At 34.1% G+C, this 27,076-nt stretch overlaps 1 protein-coding gene across 2 annotated transcripts in view; it reads right to left on the bottom strand.

The window, feature by feature from the left end:
• The window catches only part of FSTL5 (follistatin like 5), a 723,315-nt gene that overhangs the window by 244,401 nt on the left and 451,838 nt on the right, over positions 1-27,076 (bottom strand). For both annotated transcript variants that reach the window (XM_032863481.1, XM_032863472.1), the window contains exon 7: positions 1,463-1,629. In XM_032863481.1, coding sequence (XP_032719372.1) covers positions 1,463-1,629 — 167 coding nt within the window. The remainder of the gene's footprint in view (positions 1-1,462; positions 1,630-27,076) is intronic.

Genomic DNA, 27,076 nt, shown 5'->3' on the forward strand with positions numbered 1-27,076 from the left:
CATCTAGCTAAACAGTGGTATTTACCAGTCTCCCTAGTACAGTTATTACAGTTATTGCTCATCAGTGACCCATAAACAATTGCAGGACTTCCAGGAATAAATTCCTTTATCTTCTACCTGCTTTGTACTGCTGTGGACACGGGCTGTAGAATGACAGAATATAGATTGGTGGCTGGAGCTCCAACAGCCCGCTTGATCCTGAGATGACCTTAAAGATAAAAGCTATCCTCTTGGAATACCAGAAAAGAAAATAGAAGATTGAGATCCAGATGCTTCATGGAGCAATCATGTGAGCTATGGAAAGTACATTTTAGAATATAATCTACTGTTTTCCCTGGCTTCTTCTCAGTGTGAGGTACAATTACTAACAGGTTAGACAGATGTAAAGGAAACAAAAATCACAGAATGAATGTTAAGAATGTCTCTCAAAGATTGTTGAATACTGCTGAGATTATAGCTATTCTGATGCACAGTGTTCTTAGTATCATAGGAATTAAGTATTAATCTTCATATACTTCCTGAAGAAATTTCACAGATGTAAACGAATTTAGAAAAAAATATTAAATAAAAAATTACAGTTAGAAATCTGTTTTGAATCATTTGAGGACATTAAACAAGAATATTTAGTAAGATAGAATACATAGGAGTGACTCTTGGACCTGTGGTTTGGAAGTTCTGTATGAAGCAACAAAGAATGAGCAAATAGGTGATGGTTTTCTTGAGCAAAAATAAAAAAATAACTAACTAAAATAACTAAAATTTACATGCATCATAAAATCCCAAAATCACTAAGACAAAGGACTGCCCTATGTCATTTCCGTGGGCATCCCATAACACACGATTTTTACTTCTTTTCATCATCTAGGGTAATGTATACTTTTTAACCCTCTCTTGGAACACATAGCATGGAAGGAACAGATGAATACCCTGTTTCTGTTTCATTTTCAAAGCTGTACCCTTTCAAATTGAGTTTGATTCTGAGTCTCTAGGTGTGAACCTCAGTGGAGAAATTTATACAATTTTATTCTAGAAAATAAACCATTTATTGCTTGATTAATGTTTATTATTTCTAATACACTATGAAGTATCTGAAGCAAAAACTGCCCTTACCCAATCTAACACCTCACAAGCTTTAGGCTATTGCCCAACCATAATAGCAAATACAAAAAGATTAATTGTTGATAACTGTAGAAATTCTGACTATCAGACAGAATTGGTTTAAGTTGATATGATCTCTCTAATACAGTGCTCCATAACCTGCTTACTACATCTACTCACATGATTTGGGTAATTTCAAATGATCTGTGGTGCACCTCCCAGTCAGTAGTGTGGAAATGGAAGTGTTCCAATAACCCTCTTCTACTCTACGTCCAATATTCATTAAGCTCTTCAGACTTCACAAAGTCTGGAGTATAGCACGTGAAATATGCAAATTATAAAGCAACATCTATTTAGTACTCACATTGATGTCTTCCAAATCTAAATTATTTAGAATAATATTGTTCCTCTTCCAGATGATGGGGGGTCTCAGTGCCCCCTGAATGGCACAGCTCAAAACAGCACTCTGTCCCACAGTTGTCGCTGTAATGCTTAGTTTCTGATCCTCAGGCAGACTCAACTGGATAACCTCTGTAAAGATAAAGTGTCAGTAATGTTGATGAGCATGTAGTTTTATAAGGTTAATTAGTACAAAGTTTCTGAATACTAGTAATTAAGGCTTTTAGTTTGAATAAAATGGGAAAAAGCTTGTGATGAAATGAAAAAAAGGAATAAATTGTTTCCAATAAAAGGTCAGAATGACATTTCAATTTAATTGATTGACAAGCATCCTCATGAGGCAAAGAACTATTAAACATAAAATGAATATCAGAAGTAGAGTTATAATAAGCCTGGCAGATTGCACCCAAAAGAGAGATAAATTATTTAACTGCCAAATTGACAAGTAGTGTGACATCGGCATTGAAATAAAAATGATGTTGTTTATCCACTGATAGATTTATATCGTAGGTGAGATGAGATCATTGCTGGCTGGCTTCAGAGAACACTAGCATAGCTGAATAGGTAAAATGCATCATTATGCTGAGAAACATAAATTTACTCTAAAGGGATAAGATTTATTTGGGAAGTTGACGAAGGAAAAACTGAAGTTCACCAACCAAACAGCAATTAAGTGAAATTCTGTCAGCTGCCTTTATCAGTCAGTGTTGGTATAGTACAGTTGCTTCCTAATCCTTAAATTTTAAAGTCAAGTATAATATTTTTAACTATTCAACACATTTCTCCTAATAATTATGCCAAACCAGAAAATATAATATGAAATCTGGATCTGGCTTTCCTTTTCTGTTTTCAGACAACCAATTATGGGAATTAACACATCTGTCATTGTGCATTTTCATGAGAGATGACTAGATAATCCTACAAGTTTTCACCCATGTCTCATCAGCTGACATTCAGAGACACTAACTTTTCTACCCTGAGTTTTGCATTCTGACTTTGCTCAGTTTTAGCCAGGTTAAAATATCACAGATTAATCTTCTCTAATGAACTTTCCATGGTGGTGGTGGGGGGAGACAATGATTGTCTTCTGTTTGTTGTGATTGATGATAAGTTTCATGGGGGCATTGAGTACAGGAAAGCATTGCAATAGATATGTATCAGTTGCAATCTTTGCTGTGCCCTACCCCAAAAACCTCTCTCCTTTCCTTTCACGTTTCTATCTTCTTTCTCTCTTTCTGAATCCTATGTCCTCTTGAGAAGAAAGATAAATGCCAATCAAATACATTTTATAGAATGTAACTACTCAATAAACAGTTACTTTATTTTTTGGTACCATCATAAATTGTCAAGTCAAAAAGAGCATACATTTTTGTATTGAAAGATTGAATATACAATCCCTCCACAACCACATGGTAAGCATTAACATTAAATGATCTCTGTTGTCATGAGCCCTGTCTTCCACACCATTAGCTGATGAATATAAATGAAATAAACTGACTTTTACTTGTTGTATAAGATCTAGTGCCTAAATCTAAAAGTCTTAATGACTTAAGGAGCAGTGTTTTGCGTTGTTAAAGAAGTGGGTGGGCTTACCTTTGAAACTGAAAAACCCTATGAGCGAGACTCAGGCCAAGTTTATTCTTTTTGTCATGATATCACTTATAGAAATGACACAAATGGGTAACAAGGACCTTGCTCAGTCATTTGTATTGACACCCTAATGTTCCCTAATGATATTTATCAATATTCATATTTTATTTCAATGTTTCTTGAGCCAAAAGAACTTAAGCAATATGCTTAATCTTCTTTTCTTTAGTACTCATACTCTTTCTTTCTTTTTCTTTCTTTCTATAAAACCACTAAAATATATTTGGCCAATTAGGCATAGAAAATATTTGAAATTTGCAGACACAGTGTTTCTTTAGGTCTTTTTTTTTTTTTCTAAGATTGTATTTATTTATTTGAGAGAGAGAATGAGGGAGGTAGGGACAGAGGGAGAGGGAGAGAGAGAATCTCAAGCAGACTCCATGATAAGGATGGACCCCAACGTGGGGTTCAATCACATAAACCTGAGATCGTGACCTGAGCTAAAGTCAAGAGTTGGATGCTTAACCAACTGAGCCACCAAGGTGTCCCTAGGTCTTTTTTATTTTAATATTAAAAATCTATGGAAAAAGGGAGAATTACAAAAGTAATAACATCATGTAGACTATTATAAGGATTATTAATAATTTTCTATTAACATTTCTGAATTCCAACTTCTGGCTTATCATAAAATCATGTAAGAAATAATGGGACATCTGGTTCTAAAATCAGCATGTTAGCATTGACTATCCTGACATTTAGAAATACAATTGCTACTAAGTCACCTTGGAATCTCTTCACTAACCTCCTGTATTTGGTATTAGATCTCAGGCCATTGAAATTAGTTGTGCTTTTAGTAGCTATACACTAACAATGCTAATTAGATAACATGAACATGTTAGAGTAAATGTGGAGATTTGGCATAACAATGTGAGACATCTTTCTAAAATGTAATTTTTTGAGAAGATACATAATGAGAAATAAGAATTACTGTTCACCCAGGGCATATTAACTTGCACAGCAAAAAAGTTTTTCTTTAATTTAGAGATTACATTTTGAAATTATTTTAAAAACTACCTCAGTAATATGTATTCTTAGATAATGATGGGTATTTTGAAAACTCCAAAATTTTTTCCTACATATTTCATGCTACATATATATTTCTCTTCTTCCCTGACATATCATATAGGACTACATGCACAAAGCCAATTATGTTCACTTGCTACTTGTCAAAATTAAGAGCTTTTTTCCTTAAGTAAATGCAGCAGCAAGATGTCTCTTACCTACAAAATTGTCATGCTTATCTTTACTAGTCTTCCTGATAGTTATTAACAAGGAAAGATTTAAGCACACACATTCACTAATATTAAACACTTTTATTCTTATAACCTAACTTTCATCAAACATGCTTTAATGGTGGAGAAAGTACACATAAAACATATCAGATTTATATTTTATAACAAAATGGTGATTATGTCTAGAAACACATTAACAACCTAAAACAAAATCTGCAAATCAATACATAAGCCAAATTAAGATTTATTTTAAGTGATATTAGTATAGGTTGGTTGTCTCTGAGTGTTTGTGTATATTTAGTGTTCACAGTTATCACTTTAGAAATGAGTTTCCAGGAAAAATATTAAAAATTTAATTTCTTATTAATTAATATTAATCTATATTTTCATGGATATACATTAATGATAGCATATTTCATTTGATAACATTCTATCTACATCTTATGCTAGTTATGTACAGACAACTGCTTTGCAGAACCCTCTTCCATCCTTTCAGGTCCAATGATAACACACATATGAAAAGTCTTCTTTAAGTAAAATCATGTATTGCATGATATCAAGAGTTAGTTGATGTCTTGAACAAAGATAAAAGCATTAAAATAAATAGGCCAGGTATAACAGATGGTACTAAGTTTTTTGAAACACTTCAGTACTTCTTTTGACCTATGAGCTTTGTGTCCTATTGGACGACCTTTCAGTATCCAAGGAAATAAATCAGAGCTCTAGCTGTGGTGTTTCCTCTAATCTCATGTTATGAAGATTATTAATGCTATCTCTAGATCAGCTTTTTCTTTTGATTACTTGGGAAAGAGAAGGGGCAAATAAAAGAGTGGAACACTTTCTGCACTTTTTTCATTTTGACAACTTGTCTTAGAGGAATATTAAGAGATTGCTTTCAAGGTAATGAAAATTGTTTAGTCTCTTCTAGCAGAACCCAAAGCTAGAGAGACAAATACACTTGAGTCCAACTTCAACCACAGCAGGTAAGTATTTATGAAGCATTTATTCTAATAGCACTAGGTGATAGAAATAGTAATAGGAACATGGGTGTAAGTAGTATGTGTTCTAAAAAAGTACAAAAAAGGAATAAAATAATATGAATATTTGTGAAACACTGATTAAAAACAAGATGATTGCAGTAATTTGATTAAAATAAATTCATTTAAAATCATCAGAAAAATTTGAGGGGAGAAGTCAAGATGGCGGAGAAGTAGCAGGCTGAGACTACTTCAGGTAGTGGGAGATCAGCTAGATAGCTTATCTAAAGATTGCAAACACCTACAAATCCAGCAGGAGATCGAAGAGAAGAAGAACAGTAATTCTAGAAACAGAAAATCACCCACTTTCTGAAAGGTAGGACTGGCGGAGAAGTGAACCCAAGGCGACGGGAAGATAGACCGCGAGGGGAGGGGCCGGCTCCCGGCAAGTGGCGAAGCAACGGAGCACGAAATCAGGACTTTTAAAAGTCTGTTCCACTGAGGGACATCGCTCCAGAGGCTTAACCGGGGTGAAGCCAACGCGGGGTCAGCATGGCCTCAGGTCCCGCAGGGTCACAGAAGGATCAGGGGTGTCTGAGTGTCGCAGAGCTTACAGGTATTAGAACGGGGAAGCAGGCTACAGAGACAGAGCCGAGGAGTGAGCTCTAAGCTCGGGGTTACCTTGAACCAGTGGCAGGCTCGGTCAGCTCGGAGCGCGGCTGGAGGCCAGGGTGACGGGAGTAATTGGGTACTGTTCTCTGAGGGTGCACTGAGGAGTGAGGCCCCGGGCTCTCGGCTCCTCCGGGCCGGAGACTGGGAGGCCGCCATCTTCATTCCCGTTCTCTGGAACTCTATCGAAAACGCTCAGGGAACAAAAGCTCCCGAAAGCAAACCCGAGCGGATTACTCAGCCCGGGCCCTGGTAAGGGCGGTGCAACTCCACCTGGGGCAAAGACACTTGAGAATCACTACAACAGGCCCCACCCCCAGAAGATCAACAAGAAACCCAGCCAGGACCAAGTTCACCTACCAAGGAGTGCAGTTTCAATACCAAGGAGAGCAGCGGAATTCCAGAGGAGGAGAAAGCAAAGCACTGAGCTCATGGCTTTCTCCCCATGATTCTTTAGCTTTGCAGTTAATTTTTTTTTTCTTTTTCAATTTTTTTTTTCTCTTGTTCTGCTAATTTTTTTTTAACTTTACCCTTTTCTTTTTTAACGTTTTTTAACTAGTTTATCTAATATATATATATTTTTTTTCCTTTTTATATTTTTTCTTTATTGGTTTTCTTTTTTTAATTGTTTCTTTTTTTTTTTTTTCTCTCTCTGAACCTTTTTATCCCCTTTCTCCCCCCCCTCATGATTTGGGATCTCTTCTGATTTGGCTAAAGCATATTTTCATGCGGTTGTTGCCACCCTTTTAGTATTTTACTTGCTCCTTCATATACTCTTATCTGGACAAAATGACAAGGCAGAAAAATTCACCACAAAAAAAAGAACAAGAGGCAGTACCAAAGGCTAGGGACCTAATCAATGCAGACATTGGTAATATGTCAGATCTAGAGTTCAGAATGACAATTCTCAAGGTTCTAGCTGGGCTCGAAAAAGGCATGGAAGATATTAGAGAAACCCTCTTGGGAGATATAAAAGCCCTTTCTGGAGAAATAAAAGAACTAAAATCTAACAAAGTTGAAATCAAAAAAGCTATTAAAGAGGTGCAATCAAAAATGGAGGCTCTCACTGCTAGGATAAATGAGGGAGAAGAAAGAATTAGCGACATAGAAGACCAAATGACAGAGAATAAAGAAGCTGAGCAAAAGAGGGACAAACAGCTACTGGACCACGAGGGCAGGATTTGAGAGATAAGTGACACCATAAGATGAAACATTAGAATAATTGGGATTCCAGAAGAAGAGGAAACAGAGAGGGGAGCAGAAGGTATATTGGAGAGAATTATTGGAGAGAATTTCCCCAATATGGCAAAGGGAACAAGCATCAAAATCCAGGAGGTTCAGAGAACCCCCTGCAAAATCAACAAGAATAGGTCCACACCCCATCACCTAATAGTCAAATTTACAAGTCTTAGTGACAAAGAGAAAATCCTGAAAGCAGCCCGGGAGAAGAAGTCTGTAACATACAATGGTAAAAATATTAGATTGGCAGCAGACTTATCCACAGAGACCTGGCAGGCCAGAAAGAGCTGGCATGATATATTCAGAGTACTAAACGAGAAAAACATGCAGCCAAGAATACTATATCCAGCTAGGCTATCATTGAAAATAGAAGGAGAGATTAAAAGCTTCCAGGACAAACAAAAACTGAAAGAATTTGCAAACACCAAATCAGCTCTACAGGAAATATTGAAAGGGGTCCTCTAAGCAAAGAGAGACCCTAAAACTAGTAGATCAGAAAGGAACAGAAACAATATACAGTAACAGTCACCTTACAGGCAATACAATGGCACTAAATTCATATCTCTCAATAGTTACCCTGAATGTTAATGGGCTAAATGCCCCAATCAAAAGACACAGGGTAACAGAATGGATAAAAAAACAATACCCATCTATATGTTGCCTACAAGAAACTCATTTTAAACCCGAAGACACCTTCAGATTTAAAGTGAGGGGGTGGAAAAGAATTTACCATGCTAATGGACTTCAGAAGAAAGCAGGAGTAGCACTCCTTATATCAGATCAATTAGATTTTAAGCCAAAGACTATAATAAGAGATGAGGAAGGACACTATATCATACTCAAAGGATCTGTCCAACAAGAAGATCTAACAATTGTAAATATCTATGCCCCTAACGTGGGAGCAGCCAACTATATAAACCAACTAATAACGAAATCAAAGAAACACACCTACAATAATACGATAATAGTAGGGGACTTTAACACTCCCCTCACTGAAATGGACAGATCATCCAAGCAAAAGATCAACAAGGAAATAAAGGCCTTAAATGACACACTGGACCAGATGGACATCACAGATATATTCAGAACATTCCATCCTAAAGAATACACATTCTTCTCTAGTGCACATGGAACATTCTCCAGAATAGATCACATCCTCAGTCCTAAATCAGGTCTCAACCAGTATCAAAAGATTGGGATCATTCCCTGCACATTTTCAGACCACAATGCTCTGAAGCTAGAAGTCAATCACAAGAGGAAATTTGGAAAGAACCCAAATACATGGAGACTAAACAGCATCCTTCTAAAGAATGAATGGGTCAACCAGAAAATTAAAGAAGAACTGAAAAAAACTCATGGAAACAAATGATAATGAAAACACAACAGTTCAAAATCTGTGGGACACAACAAAGGCAGTCCTGAGGGGAAAATATATAGCGGTACAAGCCTTTCTCAAGAAACAAGAGAGGTCTCAGGTACACAACCTAACCCTACACCTAAAGGAGCTGGAGAAAGAACAAGAAAGAAACCCTAAACCCAGCAGGAGAAGAGAAATCATAAAGATCAGAGCAGAAATCAATGAAATAGAAACCAAGAAAAAAAAAAAAAAAACAATAGAACAAATCAACGAAACTAGGAGCTGGTTCTTTGAAACAATTAATAAGATTGATAAACCCCTGACCAGACTTATCAAAAAGAAAAGAGAAAGGACCCAAATAAATAAAATCATGAATGAAAGAGGAGAGATCACAACTAACACCAAAGAAATACAGACAATTATAAGAACATACTATGAGCAACTCTACGCCAACAAATTTGACCATCTGGAAGAAATGGATGCATTCCTAGAGACATATAAACTACCACAACTGAACCAGGAAGAAATAGAAAGCCTGAACAGGCCCATAACCAGTAAGGAGATTGAAACAGTCATCAAAAATCTCCAAACAAACAAAAGCCCAGGGCCAGACGGCTTCCCGGGGGAATTCTACCAAACATTTAAAGAAGAACTAATTCCTATTCTCCTGAAACTGTTCCAAGAAATAGAAATGGAAGGAAAACTTCCAAACTCATTTTATGAGGCCAGCATCACCTTGATCCCAAAACCAGACAAGGATCCCATCAAAAAAGAGAACCACAGACCAATATCCTTGATGAACACAGATGCAAAAATTCTCACCAAAATACTAGCCAATAGGATTCAACAGTATATTAAAAGGATTATTCACCATGACCAAGTGGGATTTATTCCAGGGCTGCAAGGTTGGTTCAACATCCACAAATCAGTCAATGTGATACAACACATTAATAAAAGAAAGAACGAGAACCATATGATACTCTCTATAGATTTTGAAAAAGCATTTGACAAAGTACAGCATCCCTTCCTGATCAAAACTCTTCAAAGTGTAGGGATAGAGGGCACATACCTCCATATTATCAAAGCCATCTATAAAAAACCCACCGCAAATATCATTCTCAATGGAGTAAAACTGAAAGCTTTTCTGCTCAGGTCAGGAACACGGTAGGGATGTCCATTATCACCATTGCTATTCAACATAGTACTAGAAGTCCTAGCCTCAGCAAACAGACAACAAAAGGAAATTAAAGGCATCCAAATTGGCAAAGAAGAAGTCAAACTATCACTCTTCGCAGACGATATGATACTATATGTGGAAAACCCAAAAGACTCCACTCCAAAACTGCTAGAACTTGTACATGAATTCAGTAAAGTGTCAGGAATTAAAATCAATCCACAGAAGACAGTTGCATTTCTCTACACCAAGAACAAGATAGAAGAAAGAAATTAAGGAGTCAATCCCATTTACAATTGCACCCAAAACTATAAGATACCTAGGAATAAACCTAACCAAAGAGACTAAGAATCTATATACAGAAAACTATAAAGTACTCATGAAAGGAATTGAGGAAGGCACAAAGAAATGGAAAAATGTCCCATGCTCCTGGATTGGAAGAATAAATATTGTGAATATGTCTATGCTACCCAAACCAATCTACACATTAAGTGCAATTCCTATCAAAATACCATCCATTTTTTTTCAAAGAAACGGAACAAATAATCCTAAAATTTATATGGAACCAGAAAATAGCTCGAATAGCCAAAGGAATGTTGAAAAAGAAAGCCAAAGTTGGTGGCATCACAATTCCGGACTTCAAGCTCTATTACAAAGCTGTTATCATCAAGACAGCATGGTACTGGCACAAAAACAGACACATAGATCAATGGAACAGAATAGAGAGCCCAGAAATAGACCCTCAACTCTATGGTCAACTCATCTTCGACAAAGCAGGCATGAATGTCCAATGGAATAAAGACAGCCTCTTCAATAAATGGTGTTGGGAAAATTGGACAGCCACATGCAGAAAAATGAAATTGGATCATTTCCTTACACCACACACGAAAATAGACTCAAAATGGATGAAGGACCTCAATGTGAGAAAGGAATCCATCAAAATCCTTGAGGAGAACACAGGCAGCAACCTCTTCGACCTCAGCCGCAGCATCATCTTCCTAGGAACATTGCCAAAGGCAAGGGAAGCAAGGGAAAAAATGAACTATTGGGATTTTATCAAGATCAAAAGCTTTTGCACAGCAAAGGAAACAGTTAACAAAACCAAAAGACAACTGACAGAATGGGAGACGATATTTGCAAACGGCATATCAGATAAAGGGCTAGTGTCCAAAACCTATAAAGAACTTAGCAAACGCAACACCCAAAGAACAAATAATCCAATCAATAAATGGGCAGAAGACATGAATAGACATTTCTGCAAAGAAGACATCCAGATGGCCAATAGACACATGAAAAAGTGGTCCACATCACTCAGCATCAGGGAAATACAAATCAAAACCACAGTGAGATACCACCTCACACCAGTCAGAATGGCTAAAATTAACAAGTCAGGAAATGACAGATGCTGGCGAGGATGCCGAGAAAGGGGAACCCTCCTACACTGTTGGTGGGAATGCAAGCTGGTGCAACCACTCTGGAAAACAGCATGGAGGTTCCTCAAACTGTTGAAAATCGAACTACCCTATGACCCAGCAATTGCACTGCTGGGTATTTACCCTAAAGATACAAACATAGTGATCCGAAGGGGCACGTGCACCCGAATGTTTATAGCAGCAATGTCTACAATAGCCAAACTATGGAAAGAACCTAGATGTCCATCAACAGATGAATGGATAAAGAAGATGTGGTATATATACATAATGGAATACTATGCAGCCATCAAAAGAAATGAAATCTTGCCATTTGCAATGACGTGGATGGAACCAGAGGGTATCATGCTTAGGGAAATAAGTCAATCGGAGAAAGACAACTATCATATGATCTCCCTGATATGAGGGAGAGGAGATGCAACATGTGGGGCTAAGGTGGTAGGAGAAGAGTAAATGACACAAGATGGGATTGGGAGGGAGACAAACCATAAGTGACTCTTAATCTCACAAAACAAACTGAGGGTTGATTGGGGGAGGGGGGTTGGGAGAGGGGAGGTGGGGTTTATGGACATTGGGGAGGGTATGTGCTATGATGAGTGCTGTGAAGTGTGTAAACCTGGCGATTCACAGACCTGTACCCCTGGGGATAAAAATATATGTTTATAAAAAATAAAATTTAAAAAGAATCATCAGAAAAATTTAATTTATCATAAACAAGATTCTTTTCTTTTGAAATTCCTAAGTACCTATTTATGTTGAATATTTGAATACTAGTTTTAATCCTATTGCCTTAATTACACATAACTATTATTATAGGAATGAAATATAGAAGAAATTTTATCAGTAACATTTTCAAATTACATGTATTTTTCCTTCTCTACTCCATTAAAAGTAGCTACTAATTAAAAACAGATAAAATACTTAAGTCAGAAATGTATGACACACACAAAAAAGATGGAAATCCCAAGTGGAATTATTGATTATTCTCATAATAAAACTACACTTATTCAATGACACACCCCTTAACTAATTTGAAAATTCTGATGGTATCTTTTGTCAAGAAATATGTGATTTCAAAATAAATATTAATTTTTACCTAATTTAGACATTTCAAGATATATACTAATTTACTGTGATCAAATGTCTAGAATTGCTTATCTGTACACTATTATATGCTTATCAGAATGTGTGTTGCAAAAATAAAACAAAAGTAATTTAAAAAGAGATCTAGAAATGTTCCTTTGATAGCAATGGATTGGACTAACTCTTCCATTAAAGAAGTAACACAACAACAAACAAACAACAAACAAACCTGGAATAAATACAAATAATATTCTTAAAATAATATATGAAAGACTTATTCTTTTCATTCTTATCTCAGGAAAGAAATAATAAGACAATGAAGAACTGCCCTGTCTATATCTTGATGAGAACTATAACTTAGAGACCTAAGCTTTCACCTTGAGTCACTTAGTGCTTTGGGAATTTTTTCAACTAGAGAAGACTGAGGTTTTAATGCCCTTTGGTGGTTTTTTGCTCCTTCAGGCATATGGGATGGGTACAGTAATGGGCTACCACCTTCTCTCTGTTAGGAATTCAGGATGCCTCACTATGCAAGTGAATATGGACTGCAGCTCACTTTTATCTCACTTTTTTATCTCACTTTTATCCAAGTGTCTTGTAAAATATAAAATCTTCCCCTCTATAGTAAGATAGTATCATCCTAGTTATCTAATCATTATTACAAACAATTCTTAATAAAATGTCCAAGAAACAGTCAGAGATAACATGGTATACACAGTGTGATGAGAATAAGCAGAAAGAGGATACAATAGTAATAAATCCACCAGGATTATAAAATTAATTGTTTATGAAAATAAAATCAGTTCAGAAAACTCGACAAAGACTTTAAACAATCTATAAACATTATAAATTCATGAAAGAGCCAAATAAAAATTATATAAGTAGAAAATGTAATAATTGAAATAAGAATTAAATTGATATGCTTAAGAACAGATTAGACACAGCAGAAAAGTTAATGACTAAACTAAGGAAGAGATTAAAATAAATATTACCCAATGAAACATAGAAGGATGAAGAATTAAAAATACAGGTGAGAGTAACAAAAATAGTTTCATGTGAAACCCACAGAAGGAGAAAGCAAAGAAAATGAAACAGAACTAATATTTGAAGAAATAGGACCTGAGGATTTTCCATAAATGTTGAAAGATGCCAATCAATAAATTGAAGATCATCAAATGTCTAGCAAAGCAAATGAAAAACCACAATGATTTACACCTAGACACTTAGTGGTAAAATTGAAAAAAAAAAATCAAAGAGAAAGAAAATCCTTAAAATTATGCAAATAAGAAAATACAGATTGACTTTATAGCAAGTAGAGCCAGAAAAGTAACCAGTGTCACCAGCAAAAATAGGAACAAGAAGCTAATGGGATGCTATCTTCTAAGTGATGAAACAAAATAAAATCAATCTTAGAATTTTATGTACATAAATAAAAATTAAAATAAATATATTTTTAAAAACAATTAGAAAGTTCATCTCTAGTAAACTTGTCTCAAGGTAAACTCTGTAGGATATTCTTCTGGCAGAAGGAAAATGCTCTTAGATGGGAGCTCAAAGATTCATGAAGGAAAGGAGAGAAAAGAAGGTGTTTAAATATAAGTGTTAAAGTTTAACATTAAACTTTGTTACTTCAAAGTGCCTTATAATATAGAAGACTATCTTCATATTCCTGGGCAGAGAAAGATTTTTCAAAGCACACACACACACAAAAAATGAACACTAAAACCAAAACAAACAAACAAACAAGCAAAAAACAAACAACAACAGCAGCAATGAACTCACCTCAAGGGAAATGATTTACATGTTTAACCACATCATAATTTAGATCACTTATTCCTCAAAATGTACTTTTAAGAGACCAAAAATGCAAGGCACCAAGTAGGAAAATAAATTCATAAAACTAACAAAGATCTCAGATAGAAAATTAATAATGATCTCCTAAAAATTAATAAGTAAAAGACAATTCCAAAGAACCACCAACCAAATACTTGGACAAATATTCCATGAATTAGTTAATCCATATGGCTTAAGAAAATCTGAAAAAGTATTTAACAATGTGTGTAATCAGAGATGAAAATTTAAGCCAAAACTTTGAGAATGGCATAAATTATAAAGTCTAGTGATAAGTATTGAAAGAATATGAAGCAACAGAAATTCTTATATTCCTTGAAAAAGAGTGTAAATTCATATATACACTTTCTTTCTTCATTAGTAAATAAAGCCTCATCCACACAAACTTGCCCTGCCAATTAATGTTTCCAAGTTAGCCATGTGTCTTGGAGAAGCCTAGAGTATAAGTGTGTTTAGGTGTTATTAAAAAATATATATGCCAGAGGTAGCAATGCATATATTATGAAGATGCCTTTAATATACTGGACAGAAGGGAGGGGAATAAAAAGAGAGGTCTAAATTGGGAGAAAAGAATCTGGTGAGGAATAGAATAGAATAGAATAAAAAATTCCCAAGTTTATCCTGAAGGAAAAGACCCGCTAGACAGGAAAATTCTAAGAATACAATTGAAAATGGAATTATTTCTGCCATGACTTCTGAGAGAAACCAGAAGGACCTAAAATCAAAACCATAAATATTCATCAGTTAGTTAAAACAGAAACATCATTTCTTCTTATGTCATTGGAGGGATTTAAAGTTATGGGAAGATATTTAAAAAAAAAAAAGACTTCAGTAAGAGATTTTTCTATATGACAATGAAGCAAAAGTTCTTGTACAAAATTGGAGTTTCATTTTTTAACCTCTTTATAGCTCTGTAATAAGGACAACACAGCATTATAGACAGGACTGTATTTTGATAATACTTCAAGACATTTTAAATGTTAACAATGGTAAGTCATATTTTCTTTTCTTTTAATTCATGATTTTGGTATTCCTTCTGTAGTCTTATAAATGCAGTGCAATTACCATTCAACATTTCTGTTCAATTTTATTTAATTTCTCTCTTTCAAATAAATTATATACAGTTGAATTTAAACTAGAATATGTGAAGAATAAGCCTATTCATTCAGTGATATGTATAACACCAGTAATTTGGAAAATAATTCTTTCTAATGAATAATAGTTTCCTTTTGAAATTTGACCTAACAAAAATTGTATCCAGAGAGAACTAGGTGGTCACTCAAACTAATAAAGTTAATTTTGACATTATAATTTGGAAACCCTGAGACAATATCATCAATAAGACACACATTTGTGACATCACCGGGATGCTTGCCTTAGTTTGATCTCTAATGCACACTCTTTCGAAGACTTCTTTTGACAAGTTATTTAAACTCTGTGAGTCTCAATTTTTCCATCTTTACAGTAAGGATGATAGCTAACTCTTATAAATACTATGAAGATAAGATATGATATTTTAAAATACTACTGTGCGTGGTCTTTAGTAAATTCTGGATATGCCACACCGCTCTCTACTAGTGGAGAGTTATTGAAGTACTTGTAGGTTAAGATAGGCACCGTTTTACCATGCTTAGGAATTATGTTCACTTTGAAAAAGGCACTGCTTATATAAATTATATTGGTTTAATTTCATAGATATTACTTAAGCATGAGAAGAAAAACCCACACTCATGACCCACAAGGCAACTTAGGCTCTATTTTGGTTCTACTCTTACATACAAACCAAGTATCCTTTATGTTGTACTTAATATGCAGGCTAAGAAAAAGGCTATTGAACAAAATGATAATCACTCTCCTACCTTCAAAAATCATGAAAAATATAATGAAATCTTGAAGAAATCAAGTTATCTTTTTCCTGTACAATTTGTGATATAAATACCATGTGTGATTTCAGAAAATTTGACATTATTCTCTAAATGCCTAAATTACTGAATACATGAAATACTGAATAAATTTACTATCTCTAATAATCTTTGAAAAGTTTCAGTGTGATCACTTACAAATGGAATTCAATGTAGTAAATTGGGAGGAGAAATTGCACAGACATACGAAGGAAAGAATCTAACATGGAGAATTTGCTGTGAATCCTCATTTGTCAGTCAGGGCAAAGCAATCAACTAATCACTGTCTATTTCCTGTATGTTAACAGTGTGTTCAGTGGTGTGTTAAAAAGCTATTACGGATATAAGGAAAGAATGTTAACCTGTGTTTATTCCTTCAACTTATCTCAAGGAAACCCCAGGACGTTAATGTTAGAGTCAATCAAATGGCACATTATTTGCTCTGTCTTTAATAAATTGAAATTTTTTCACTACTTTTTAGATTACAGTCAGTCAGACAGAGCTAAATGAACTATTCCCTCCATGCAGTGTAAGCTAGATTTCTGAGCATTTCAGACTGAAAAAGATTTTAGTATTGTTTGCCTAATTAAAACAATTCAGGTAAAGGAGATTGCTGTTTGCCATAACACACTGCTATTAACTGATAAAACTGAAACTGGGATCTAGAGCATTAGTCTACACTATCAAGTTTTACAGAGTTGGAGTCTCCCTATTATGTTCAGCAAATAGATGTGAAAGATGGGGAATTGAACAGTGGCTGTTCATTTTGGCAGCTCTTCATAGCTTCAGAAGACTAGGTCTCAGCTATGCAAATTCAGAAACAAATTTAACAATTCATCCAGAATTAATTAAGCTATTGGGGATTGACTGAGCTAATCAAAATCACAGGATACCTTTGTTTATACTGAATACCAATTTATTCATTTACAATTGGGAAAGCATCAGGTTTAGTAAGTGGTGTCAGCTCTGAGCCTGGGAATCTCCCTTCTAATGCACAGGTCAAAAGCTTCTCAAGATTGATGAACAGAAAATTACAAAAAAGGGAGTCAGCTATTCTCAAGCTAGTCAAGCTCTAATCAGCTAATAATTGCCCTTTTCAACTCTAAGGACATTTCTGTCTAGAGAGCCTTTCTTTTTCTTGTCACTTTCAAGTTTACTGACAAATTCTTAGCCCTTAGCCGCCTGTTTTGTTGTTGTTGTTGTTGTTGTTTTGTTTTGTTTTATGCCTTGCAAATCACCATATCTTTGCAACTAGAGCATTAACTCAGGTAGGTTATAAAAGAGTTGAATGCATAAGAGCCTTCTTCACCTCAGGAAATATTCCCATAGTCCTGGGAAAATGATGCCCATGCACTAAATCAGGCCCACCAGTTGTTTTTGTAAGTAAATTTGTATTGGAACACAGCTATATTCATTTATTACTGTATTGTCTTTGTCTGATTTCAGTTATATAGGTAGAGCTGAATAGTTGTTACAGAAATCTTATGGTATGGTTAAGCCTAAAATATTTATTCTCTGGCCTTCTATGCAAAGTTGCCTTGTCATTGAAATACTACTTTGCACATTTTATATCCCTTTAACATGCATTAGTTATTTAAATGTGATCTATTGGACTCTTGCTCATATTCCAGGTTCAGAACACCAAGCATAAAATAATTACTTACAGAATACACGAAAATTGTTCCCATTTATATATGGGTGATTTGTAAGCTACCACTGTATTGTTTATCATCTTTGAAGCTTCTTTAAATAAGGAAAGGATGAGTTTCTCTAATAACTATGACAATTGCTACTCTTAAAGTACAAAACAAAATGTAAAAGTGAGTCAAGTTTGTCCTGACCAAATACAAATTTCTTGTTCCAGAGAGTAACATCCTCCTGGGTCCATCTTCTCCAAGTTTATCACGTAGAACAATGATCATTTCTTCTCTCTTTTTAACATCCAATCAAAATACTAATTCTCAGGACACATTTCTCAGCCAGAAGGAAAGCAATCTGATTATCCCATGTAAGTCATTCACAGTAGTAATCTGTGAACAAGCCTGATTTCCAAGAGAGAATTTACATTTTAATAGGGAACATTTTAATTCAAATGTGTCTTTAACCACCAAAATGCTTAGCAGAAATACTTCGGAGAAGGAAAACATTCTAAGGAACCCTTGTCAACTCTGCCACCACTTTCTCAATAAGAAATCAAAGGGAACTACATCAACAAAGACAGATTCAGTTTAACTAAACTTGAGACAAAACCTGTAGAGATTATAGGGCTCTGACATTTCTCTTCTTAGAGCATTTGCTTTGAAAAATTGCTATTGTAAGTTCCTTCTCTGCCCCTTTGAGATGTAAATCTTCTCCCAACCTCCAGCCGGTTATACCATCCAGGAACGCCTTTCTCAAGGACCTCAGAGCCATCCCTTTGAAATGTAATAATCGGGGAAGATGGTGTTCTTATCACAGTCTCTGTGAGAGGGTGTGAGGCTAACTCCAGTTAGCGCCCTGGAGGGGACATGCTTGGCGTCCTCAAGTTGACCACCACCTTCTCTACCCTATTGCCCTTCAGTACCTTTCCATTTGCTAACCCTGGTGCTTTATAACTCGTCTGCCTTTTGCTTCAGTGGAGTTGAGTTCAGTCATTCCCCCCATTGCAATAGTCTTCCGTGACTTTTTAACTTGTGGGGTGCAGTTATTCATTGAAAATCAGAAATCAGTTTTCCTTTTCTGAAAAAATCATAGTATTTGCTTACCTTTACTTCCTATTTCCCAATCCCACTTAAGCACAGGGACTTTACAAAGTATAAATTGAGAGGATGAGTGACATTTATTTATGGTCTACCATTCTGGAGAGGTCTAGAATTGAAGAAAAAGAGTTTGCTCTCATTTGTTTTCACCTATACCCCCAAAAGCCATAAATTTAAGGATTTTTACAAGCTTATGATTGTTGCTATACAATAATGGTTTTATATCACTTACAAAGCTAGGAATCTGTCTTCTGTGCATATGAATGTAATTTAAATTACTTTAAATACATACTTCTCTTAGGAACTTCTGGGCATAATTTTAAGCACTATCACTACCTGGAAACTACAGGTCCTTACAAATCCTATGTAAATACAGTACAACTGGAAGCTCTCCAGCAAATCAAACACTGTCTTAATGCCTAAGAACCCAGATTTAGGGTCATTTATCTTCATCATCAAAACAAAGAAGGGAAGTGAACAATGATATACTTTACCCAGTAAGTTTAAATAGATACTCTATACATTGACGGCTAAAATTAATGTACTAGATTTAAATGATACAAACTGAAATGTGTTTATGTAAATTAGAACTTGCATGGCTTTAATTGAAATTCGATATGTATAAATCTCCTAATTGCTAAAGCACATTATTTGAGAAAAAGGATTCAGTATAATAAATGTCAAAATCTACATTTTGTGGCTTTTTCATGCAAAAATCTGTCTTTTATGTCAATTTGATATTTGCAATAAGTTTCTCAATTTTGTTGAAGATTTTACTAAGGTACTACGTCTTCATCCTGCTCATTTAAGCAAATTTTGTCAACAGTACTGACTAAAAAAGTTAAACATATTTCTTTTTAAAAGAAGCTGCTCAAGTAAATCTAAAAAGATTTTTTAGTAATTCTTAAATAGTAAAATTGATTATTATAGCATCATAGGACAAACACATAAAGCATTAATTTTTTGGTTAAATAGGTAAAACATTGGGTCAAACTCACAATACTGATGAATGCCAACCTCTGACACTGTATTTATTTCTTTGTGATAAACAAGTACTAATTGTCAAACGTCACTATTTTTATATTTGAGTTTTCAATTACAAATTTATGATAGAAAATACATAATTTATCAATTAACATCTCTTTATATTTTAAGTAATTATTTTTGAGAATATATTTTCTATTTATTTTAAATTCATGAAAAAAGGCAACTTGTTTTAAAAATTATATGAAATTAGTACAATATTTCAATATATATTTATAAAATGTCAAAGAAAAATGCAATAGTATTTTAACATTTATAATTTTTTTTTCAACTCTGTTTATTTGAAAGAGAGAGACAGAGAATGAGCAGTAGGAGCAGAAGGAGAAGGAGAGAGCATCTTAAGCAGGCTCTATGCTGAGCAGGGAGCCCAATGCAGGGTTTGATCTCCTCACCCTGAGATCACGACTAGAGCCACTATCAAGAATCAGAAGCTTAACTGACTGAACCCACCCAATCCCCGCTTTAAACTTTATAATCTAATTCATTTAGAATTGAAGCTATTTTAAGGTACAAACAGTATATTTCATATAGCATTGTCAACAAGAATGATTTTGTTTTGGTTGGATAATATTTAGCAAAAACTAAAAGACACTGAAGGAGTAATGCAAAAAAAGCACTCTATAGGTTTTCACTATTAATGGAAATTTTTTAATGCAAATATATATTCGGCAGGATACTAAACTAACATTTTACAGCATTAATGTAACTGAAAGAATTTCTTTGGGAAGAAAACATGGGTGGAAAGAATAGCAATGAGGAAAGAAAATAATGAAAAGATTTGGTACAGCAGATTCGTCTTATTATTTGCTGGTTTCTTTTCTTCAAGGCTACCCTAGCCTTTGATGTAAATAATTTGAATGTCCACAACTCTTTTATATTTGCATTTGCCTTAGAAAAAAACAAATTGCTCCAACACACAACAACCTGAGCTGCCTGGTCCAGCAGCATATTTGGATTTTCTCAAGCAATACTGGAGGGCCAGGCACTGCTGTCATTTAGTATGTCACCATACCAAGGGGCTCCCTGATAGGCTTATTTGATTGAGGTGTCATATATTAAAGAGATAACTAGTGACCGAGTTTGAAGCACTATAAGCACTAGAAGTCTGTGACTTAACAGTTTATAAGAAAAATGTAACAAAGGTGAAAACATGTCCCATAGATTTAATGAGGTTGAAATACTGGAAAGTTTAAAGCTTGTTTTTCAGAGAACTGTTTTCCGCTAATTAGCTATTGGTCTTTTCAGACCCCACTAATAAACTCCCTAGCTATCTCTACAGAAGCCTGGACTCAAAAGTCAACTAGTATGTTTTGAGCCTAGGAATAAGCAAGGCTCTGCATTCTTTACCCAACGTAATAAGTCCAAGACCCCCGCCAGTTTATACCATCTCTCAGAGCCTGCCCATAGCTCCTTCTCCCTGTCCTGAGATACCCTCCTGATGTCAGGGACTGAACCTTGCCTCATTTTGGTGCTGTTGCCACCCTCAAAGTGAACATAGGATGTACGTTACATATAAGTTGGCTCAGTGTGCTTGCTCCATCTTCCCTCATGAAGAGTCCTAAATTTCATCAATATGTATATAATCTCAATCCCTATGATTATAAAAAGAAAACAAAACAAAAAACTCCTTCTCTTCCCATTTGGGGAGGCAGATTTTGAGCTTTGTCTTCCCTCTCCTGGTTGCCTCTCAGATAAACTCTTCCCTTGTTGCATCCCTGATGTCTCAGTGATTGGCTTTGGTCTCCATCATGCAGACTTGGGTTAGGTTACAAAGGCAATCAATATACAGAAGGCAAAAAGGGGGACTATTAATTTTGATAAAGAAACATTTCAGTCAAGACATGTACCAGTCCATTTAACAGAGGGATGCATATAAATCTTATCTTTGGGAGAACCCTTCGGAACTTGAGCACCCAGTGCTGTTGCCATACTTCTGGGACTCCACAGGAAACAAAACCCCTCTCTCCCATACGGAAGTTTTGTGCCACAGTATCTGAGATCAACTTTATAATCTCTGATTTACTCAGCTCAACTTTATAATCTCTGATTTACTCAGCTATCTGTTACAAAACTAACATCATAAAAATAGAAAGAAAGGTATAGATACAAGACTGTAGATATAGCAGGATACTTCATAAATATTTCATTTCCCCATATAGATATAACTCTAAATAGATATGCTTCTAATCACTTCAGTAAAAAAGTTAAAAATGTAATAATTGATAATAATGTAATTGCTCAATATTAATAAAATAATATACATCATTTAAAAATACGTGGGAGGCATTTCGTTAGTGTTATTCCCTTCATGAAAATTTGATAAACTGATATAGGTATTATTTATTTTTGAACTTGGTATATGAAGAATGTCAAATCATAGTCTCTAAATACATATTTACTAGAATTTCATTTATTCTGGAAATTGGAATACAAATGAACAACAGAGCACAATATTTTCCCAGTACCTCTTAATTATCAATTTAATATTAGATAATCCAGACATTTAGCTCACCATTTTGTTAAAATAGCAACACCCAGGAACACACTGAGATTCTTAGCTAATTCCTCTTATGCTCATAAAGGTAAAGCTGTGTAATTAGCACAGTTAAGAAAGTATTTTCATATAATCCATTTTTTTATTTATCAAAATTCTAATTTGGTAGTTTTAAGAAGCAGGGATTTACTGTGTACCATAAAAGCATAAACTTGTGTGTAGTAATTTTCTTTGGAGTACAAATAATTCTAGTAAGATAAGAAAAAATATATTATTTTCCCTTAAGGCATGTTGCATTGCTGCAAAATACTTATACAAATGTGCTTTTAAGGAAAAATTTAAAAACAAAACAAAACCTAGAATCATGATGTAATTTATGCTAATATGATGCTGTATGATAGAAAATATTTAGAAGTTACTAATATATATTTTATATGAATGATAAAATTCATATTTTCTCAAAAGAGGAAGAATTGAAAAAATATTAGGCTTAACAGCATGTAATATATTATTACATCTGAAATATTACCTTGTTTTGTGGCATATAGCCAATATAAACTAATTTGTATGATATGATTATAAAGAATAAATCACATTAAAAGAGTATGAACTGGCTCCTGGTATGATTCTAAATTTAAATTCTGACTCTAGCACTTTCTTGTTATAGGACCTTGGATAGAAATCACAAACTGCCCTCATAGAAATCAATAAAATTAATTAAAGGTAGGAATATTGGCGGGGGGTGTGAAGGGAATAATTGTAAATATGCTGTCTTGGTTTTCCCTCATCAAGAAAGAATATTCACAACAATCTTTAGTCCCAATTTGCAGACATTTGGGCTGAGCAAAATGTAACAAAAGAACAGTAAACCAATCTTTGAAGTATCTAAGGCCCTCTTTCTTTCAGGTCCTGCTTTAATCATTATTGCGACTACTGCTGATAATATAAATTACACAAATAAATCATTGAGTATATAGAAAGAGAATGTAATAATTAAGTGAGTCAAGTTGAATTCAGAGAGGACTCTATCATTACGTTTGATCAACAAAAGAAGAGCATGCATTTATTAAAGCTACAGATATATTTTCAAAATAAACTGTAAACCCAATGGAAGGTGGAGAAAAGTTTCAGAGTGATGAAAAGTAAGAAATGGGAAAACAGCAATACAGGATGAGATTTAATTTAGATAAATGTAAGGTAATATACAGAAGGGATGCTAAGAGAAAGAAACAAATTGAAGAGTATTGGTTAGAGAACTCCTTTTGGAGATTAACTATGGCTTATTGTGGGAGAGAATTTTTGCCACATGACAGTGAAGTAAAAACTAAATGAAATATACCTTGTAGTAGATGAAGAGGATTATTAACTTTTTATCCATATACACAGAGTTTGTTTTTAGCAAACAAATAATCATTTTAAAACAGCAATAATTTTAGTAGCCAGATGTTATTGAATACACACTAGACATTGTATTAAATTATCTAGTATTGAATACTCAAGGAAATCTGAAGTATTGTTACTCTCTTCATTTTACTGTTAGATTTAGAGATGTTAAATAATTTTTCAAGGTTACACAGTTGTATAAGTAGTGGAGCAAAGATGATATAAAATTTGAAAATTTATAGCATAAAATTTAAATTAGAGAAAATAAAAGGAAGCATACAAAAGCACTGGATATTAATATGTAGGAATTAAGGGTTTTAGTAAATTATGATTTTCACAAGTGATATTTGCTAACATACATTGAGCATTGATTGACTTTGTGCTACATACTCTTTTCCATACTTTACTAGTTTTTATTTATTTAATCCTCAAAAATCATATGTGTTAGAATTATTATTCCATTTTGAAAGTTAGGGACACTGAAGTTGAGAACAATTGTGTAACTCATCTTGGTCATACAGTGCATAAGTGGTAGAGCTGAGATTTGAACCTAGCAATCCCACTCCTAGCTTCTGGAACAGTGCTAGTTATCGCTGTGTTATATCGAATCTAGTATTGGGAAAAGGGTGCAAATGTAGAGTAGAATATGATGAAATGCAAGAAAATGGAGTTATTGAAGAAGGACTATGCCTAATACATAGTGTAATTATTAATAAATATTTATTAAATGCATAGAAAATAACCTAAATGAGTTTAGGTAAAGTTAAGAATCAGCATTCACTCTTTGAGAAAATAAAAATAATAAACCGATATGCTATCTTTCTTCCTTCATTGACAATAGTTACTGGCACATATATGCTGGATACTCTTCTGGTGTGAGGGATACATTTTTGAAACAGACAGAAATGGTCCTATAGTCACAGACCTTCTTTCCCAGAAAATACTAAATAACATTTCACCAACGCTCAGATATTTACATTTTTATTCCTGATTATATTCAGGAATATAATATTCAGGAAGCAGGCTCCCTGCTGAGCAAGAAGCCTGATGTGAGACTCTATCCTAGAACCTTGGGATCATGACCTGAGCCGCAGGCAGACACTTAACGGACTGAGCCACCCAGGTATCCCAATGATTTATCTTTCTATTAAGTGAGAAAAAAATGGGAGGGAGAATTATTATAAAATGCATAATTTCATACATATTTCTAAATTTCTAAATATCCCTGGGAGAAAACTTCTGGAAAAGCAACTATTTTGCCACACAAGAAATTTGCAAATAATAAAGTACAAAATTTAGAGCACATGCTAACAGTGGCCTCATGAAGGCTTGAAAAATATGAGGCCCTTAAAGACTGAAAATAGCAAGATTCAAAGGAATTCCATGTTTTCTACTCTTTCCTGTTTGTCAGTCCCTTTCTGGCACTAAAGAAAAACACATTAAATCATTCAGTTCAGTGAAGTGTGACACCGCAAATGGTAATAATGTGTAGATGTAGTCCAAAAATCAAACTGAATTATAGTCAAAGCAAAAGTTTCATGACTTGAAAGACTAACTATGGAAATCAATTAATGGAACAGCTAAGTCCAGCCCTGGGTCAGATGACTCAAAATAGTCTCTGGGTGTATGTGGGTGTGTGTGTGCATGCATGTGTGCATAAATTAAAAATCATCTTCATACAACAGAAATGACTCCACTAAAACCTGTTTACATACCAGAACTACAAACAAATACTTTAGGACACTATTTTTGGTTTCTGTTTTATAAAAGGAAAAGTCACAAGAACAAAAAACTATATCACAGATTTTGAGAAATATAAAATCTTATTAGGAAAAAGACAGACACGAAATTAATAATAGGTTAAAATTAATAAGAATGTTTAACACTCCTGATATATATTGTCAAATTACTTTTATAAAAGAAAACTAAATTATACAAAGATTATATATACATATATAAATTCTATTACTGTCTTAACATTTTAATTCTTTTATAATTTTATATATGAAACATATTCAGTGCATGATTTTTATAATAATGGGAAAAAAACAGAAAAAATAAAACTGTATATAAAAATTACTCATTATTTACCTGGAGAAAATAAAAACACTAATTTGAAAAGACACATACATCTCTATGTTTATTACAACATTATTTACAATAGCTGAGACATGGAAGCAGTTTAAGTGTCCTTCGATAGATAAATGCATAAAGAAGATGTGTTATACACACAATAGAATATTAGCCATAAAAAAACAATGAGATCTTGTCATTTGCCATGAGGCAGATGGACCTAGAGGTTATTACGATAAATGAAATAAGTCAAACAGAGAAAGACAAATGCTATATGATTTCACTTAAGTGTGGGATGCAAAAAGCAAACAAACAAACAAAAAAACCAAACAACTAAAAAATAAGAGACTCACAAATATAGAGAACCAACTGATGGTTGCCAGAGGGTGGGTGGTAGGCAAAATAGTCAAGGGGATTAAGATGTATAAACCTCAAGTTATAAAATAAATATATCATGGGGATAAAAAGTAGAGAGAATATAGTCACAAATATCATAATAAGTTTGTATAGTGACAGGAGCTACATTTATCTTGCTTGCCAATTTAACCACATCTTTCAAAAATGTTATGGTTTCTCTCTTACAAAAATATTTTCATGATACTTGTAATTCTTAGGATTTTCCCTCTTATAGTCACTATACTTTTATGGATAAGTTAATAGGAAATATTTAATTATATTGTTGATGCAGTGAATGGTAGCTTTCTTTCACTGTATTTTCTAAACATTTATTGCACTATAATCAAGAATAGTACTGCTTGTGTATCCTTCTTGAACTCAAAAGCCTTCTCAATTAAATGCTTTTTAATGGAGATCTTTAGATTTTCTTGACATACAATTACATCATTTGCAAATAATAATTGACTTTTTCTATCATCATTTCTTACTGATTTTATTAGCCTAATTATGATTAATTAATTACAAGATAAACAAGTTACAGAAGTCATGAACTACTTCATTTCATGTAGTACTAGGTTTTGTTGGAAAGAATTTATGTCACTAGGCACAGATATATATATCTGTTCATACTACATCTTTTTGGTATAAGTTAAGTGTATGGAAACAGGGCATAACTAATATGAGTCGAAAAAAAAGTAGCTTGCTTAAGAATGTTTTCTTCACTTTCCTGAAAAAGAAGGACAGATTTTGCTTTTTCCATGTATTATAAACTCTATTATGGAATAAACTCTATAGGAATAAACTATTTTTTTTCTTCCTAAGGTAACTTTTGTTCATTCCATGGAAAGGATATAGAAAAAGGATTTGATAAAATTCAGTACGTTTTCATGA

The sequence above is a fragment of the Lontra canadensis genome, unplaced genomic scaffold, assembly GCF_010015895.1.
Source record: "Lontra canadensis isolate GAN:19392208 unplaced genomic scaffold, GSC_riverotter_1.0 scaffold1, whole genome shotgun sequence".
Taxonomy (NCBI): domain Eukaryota; kingdom Metazoa; phylum Chordata; class Mammalia; order Carnivora; family Mustelidae; genus Lontra; species Lontra canadensis.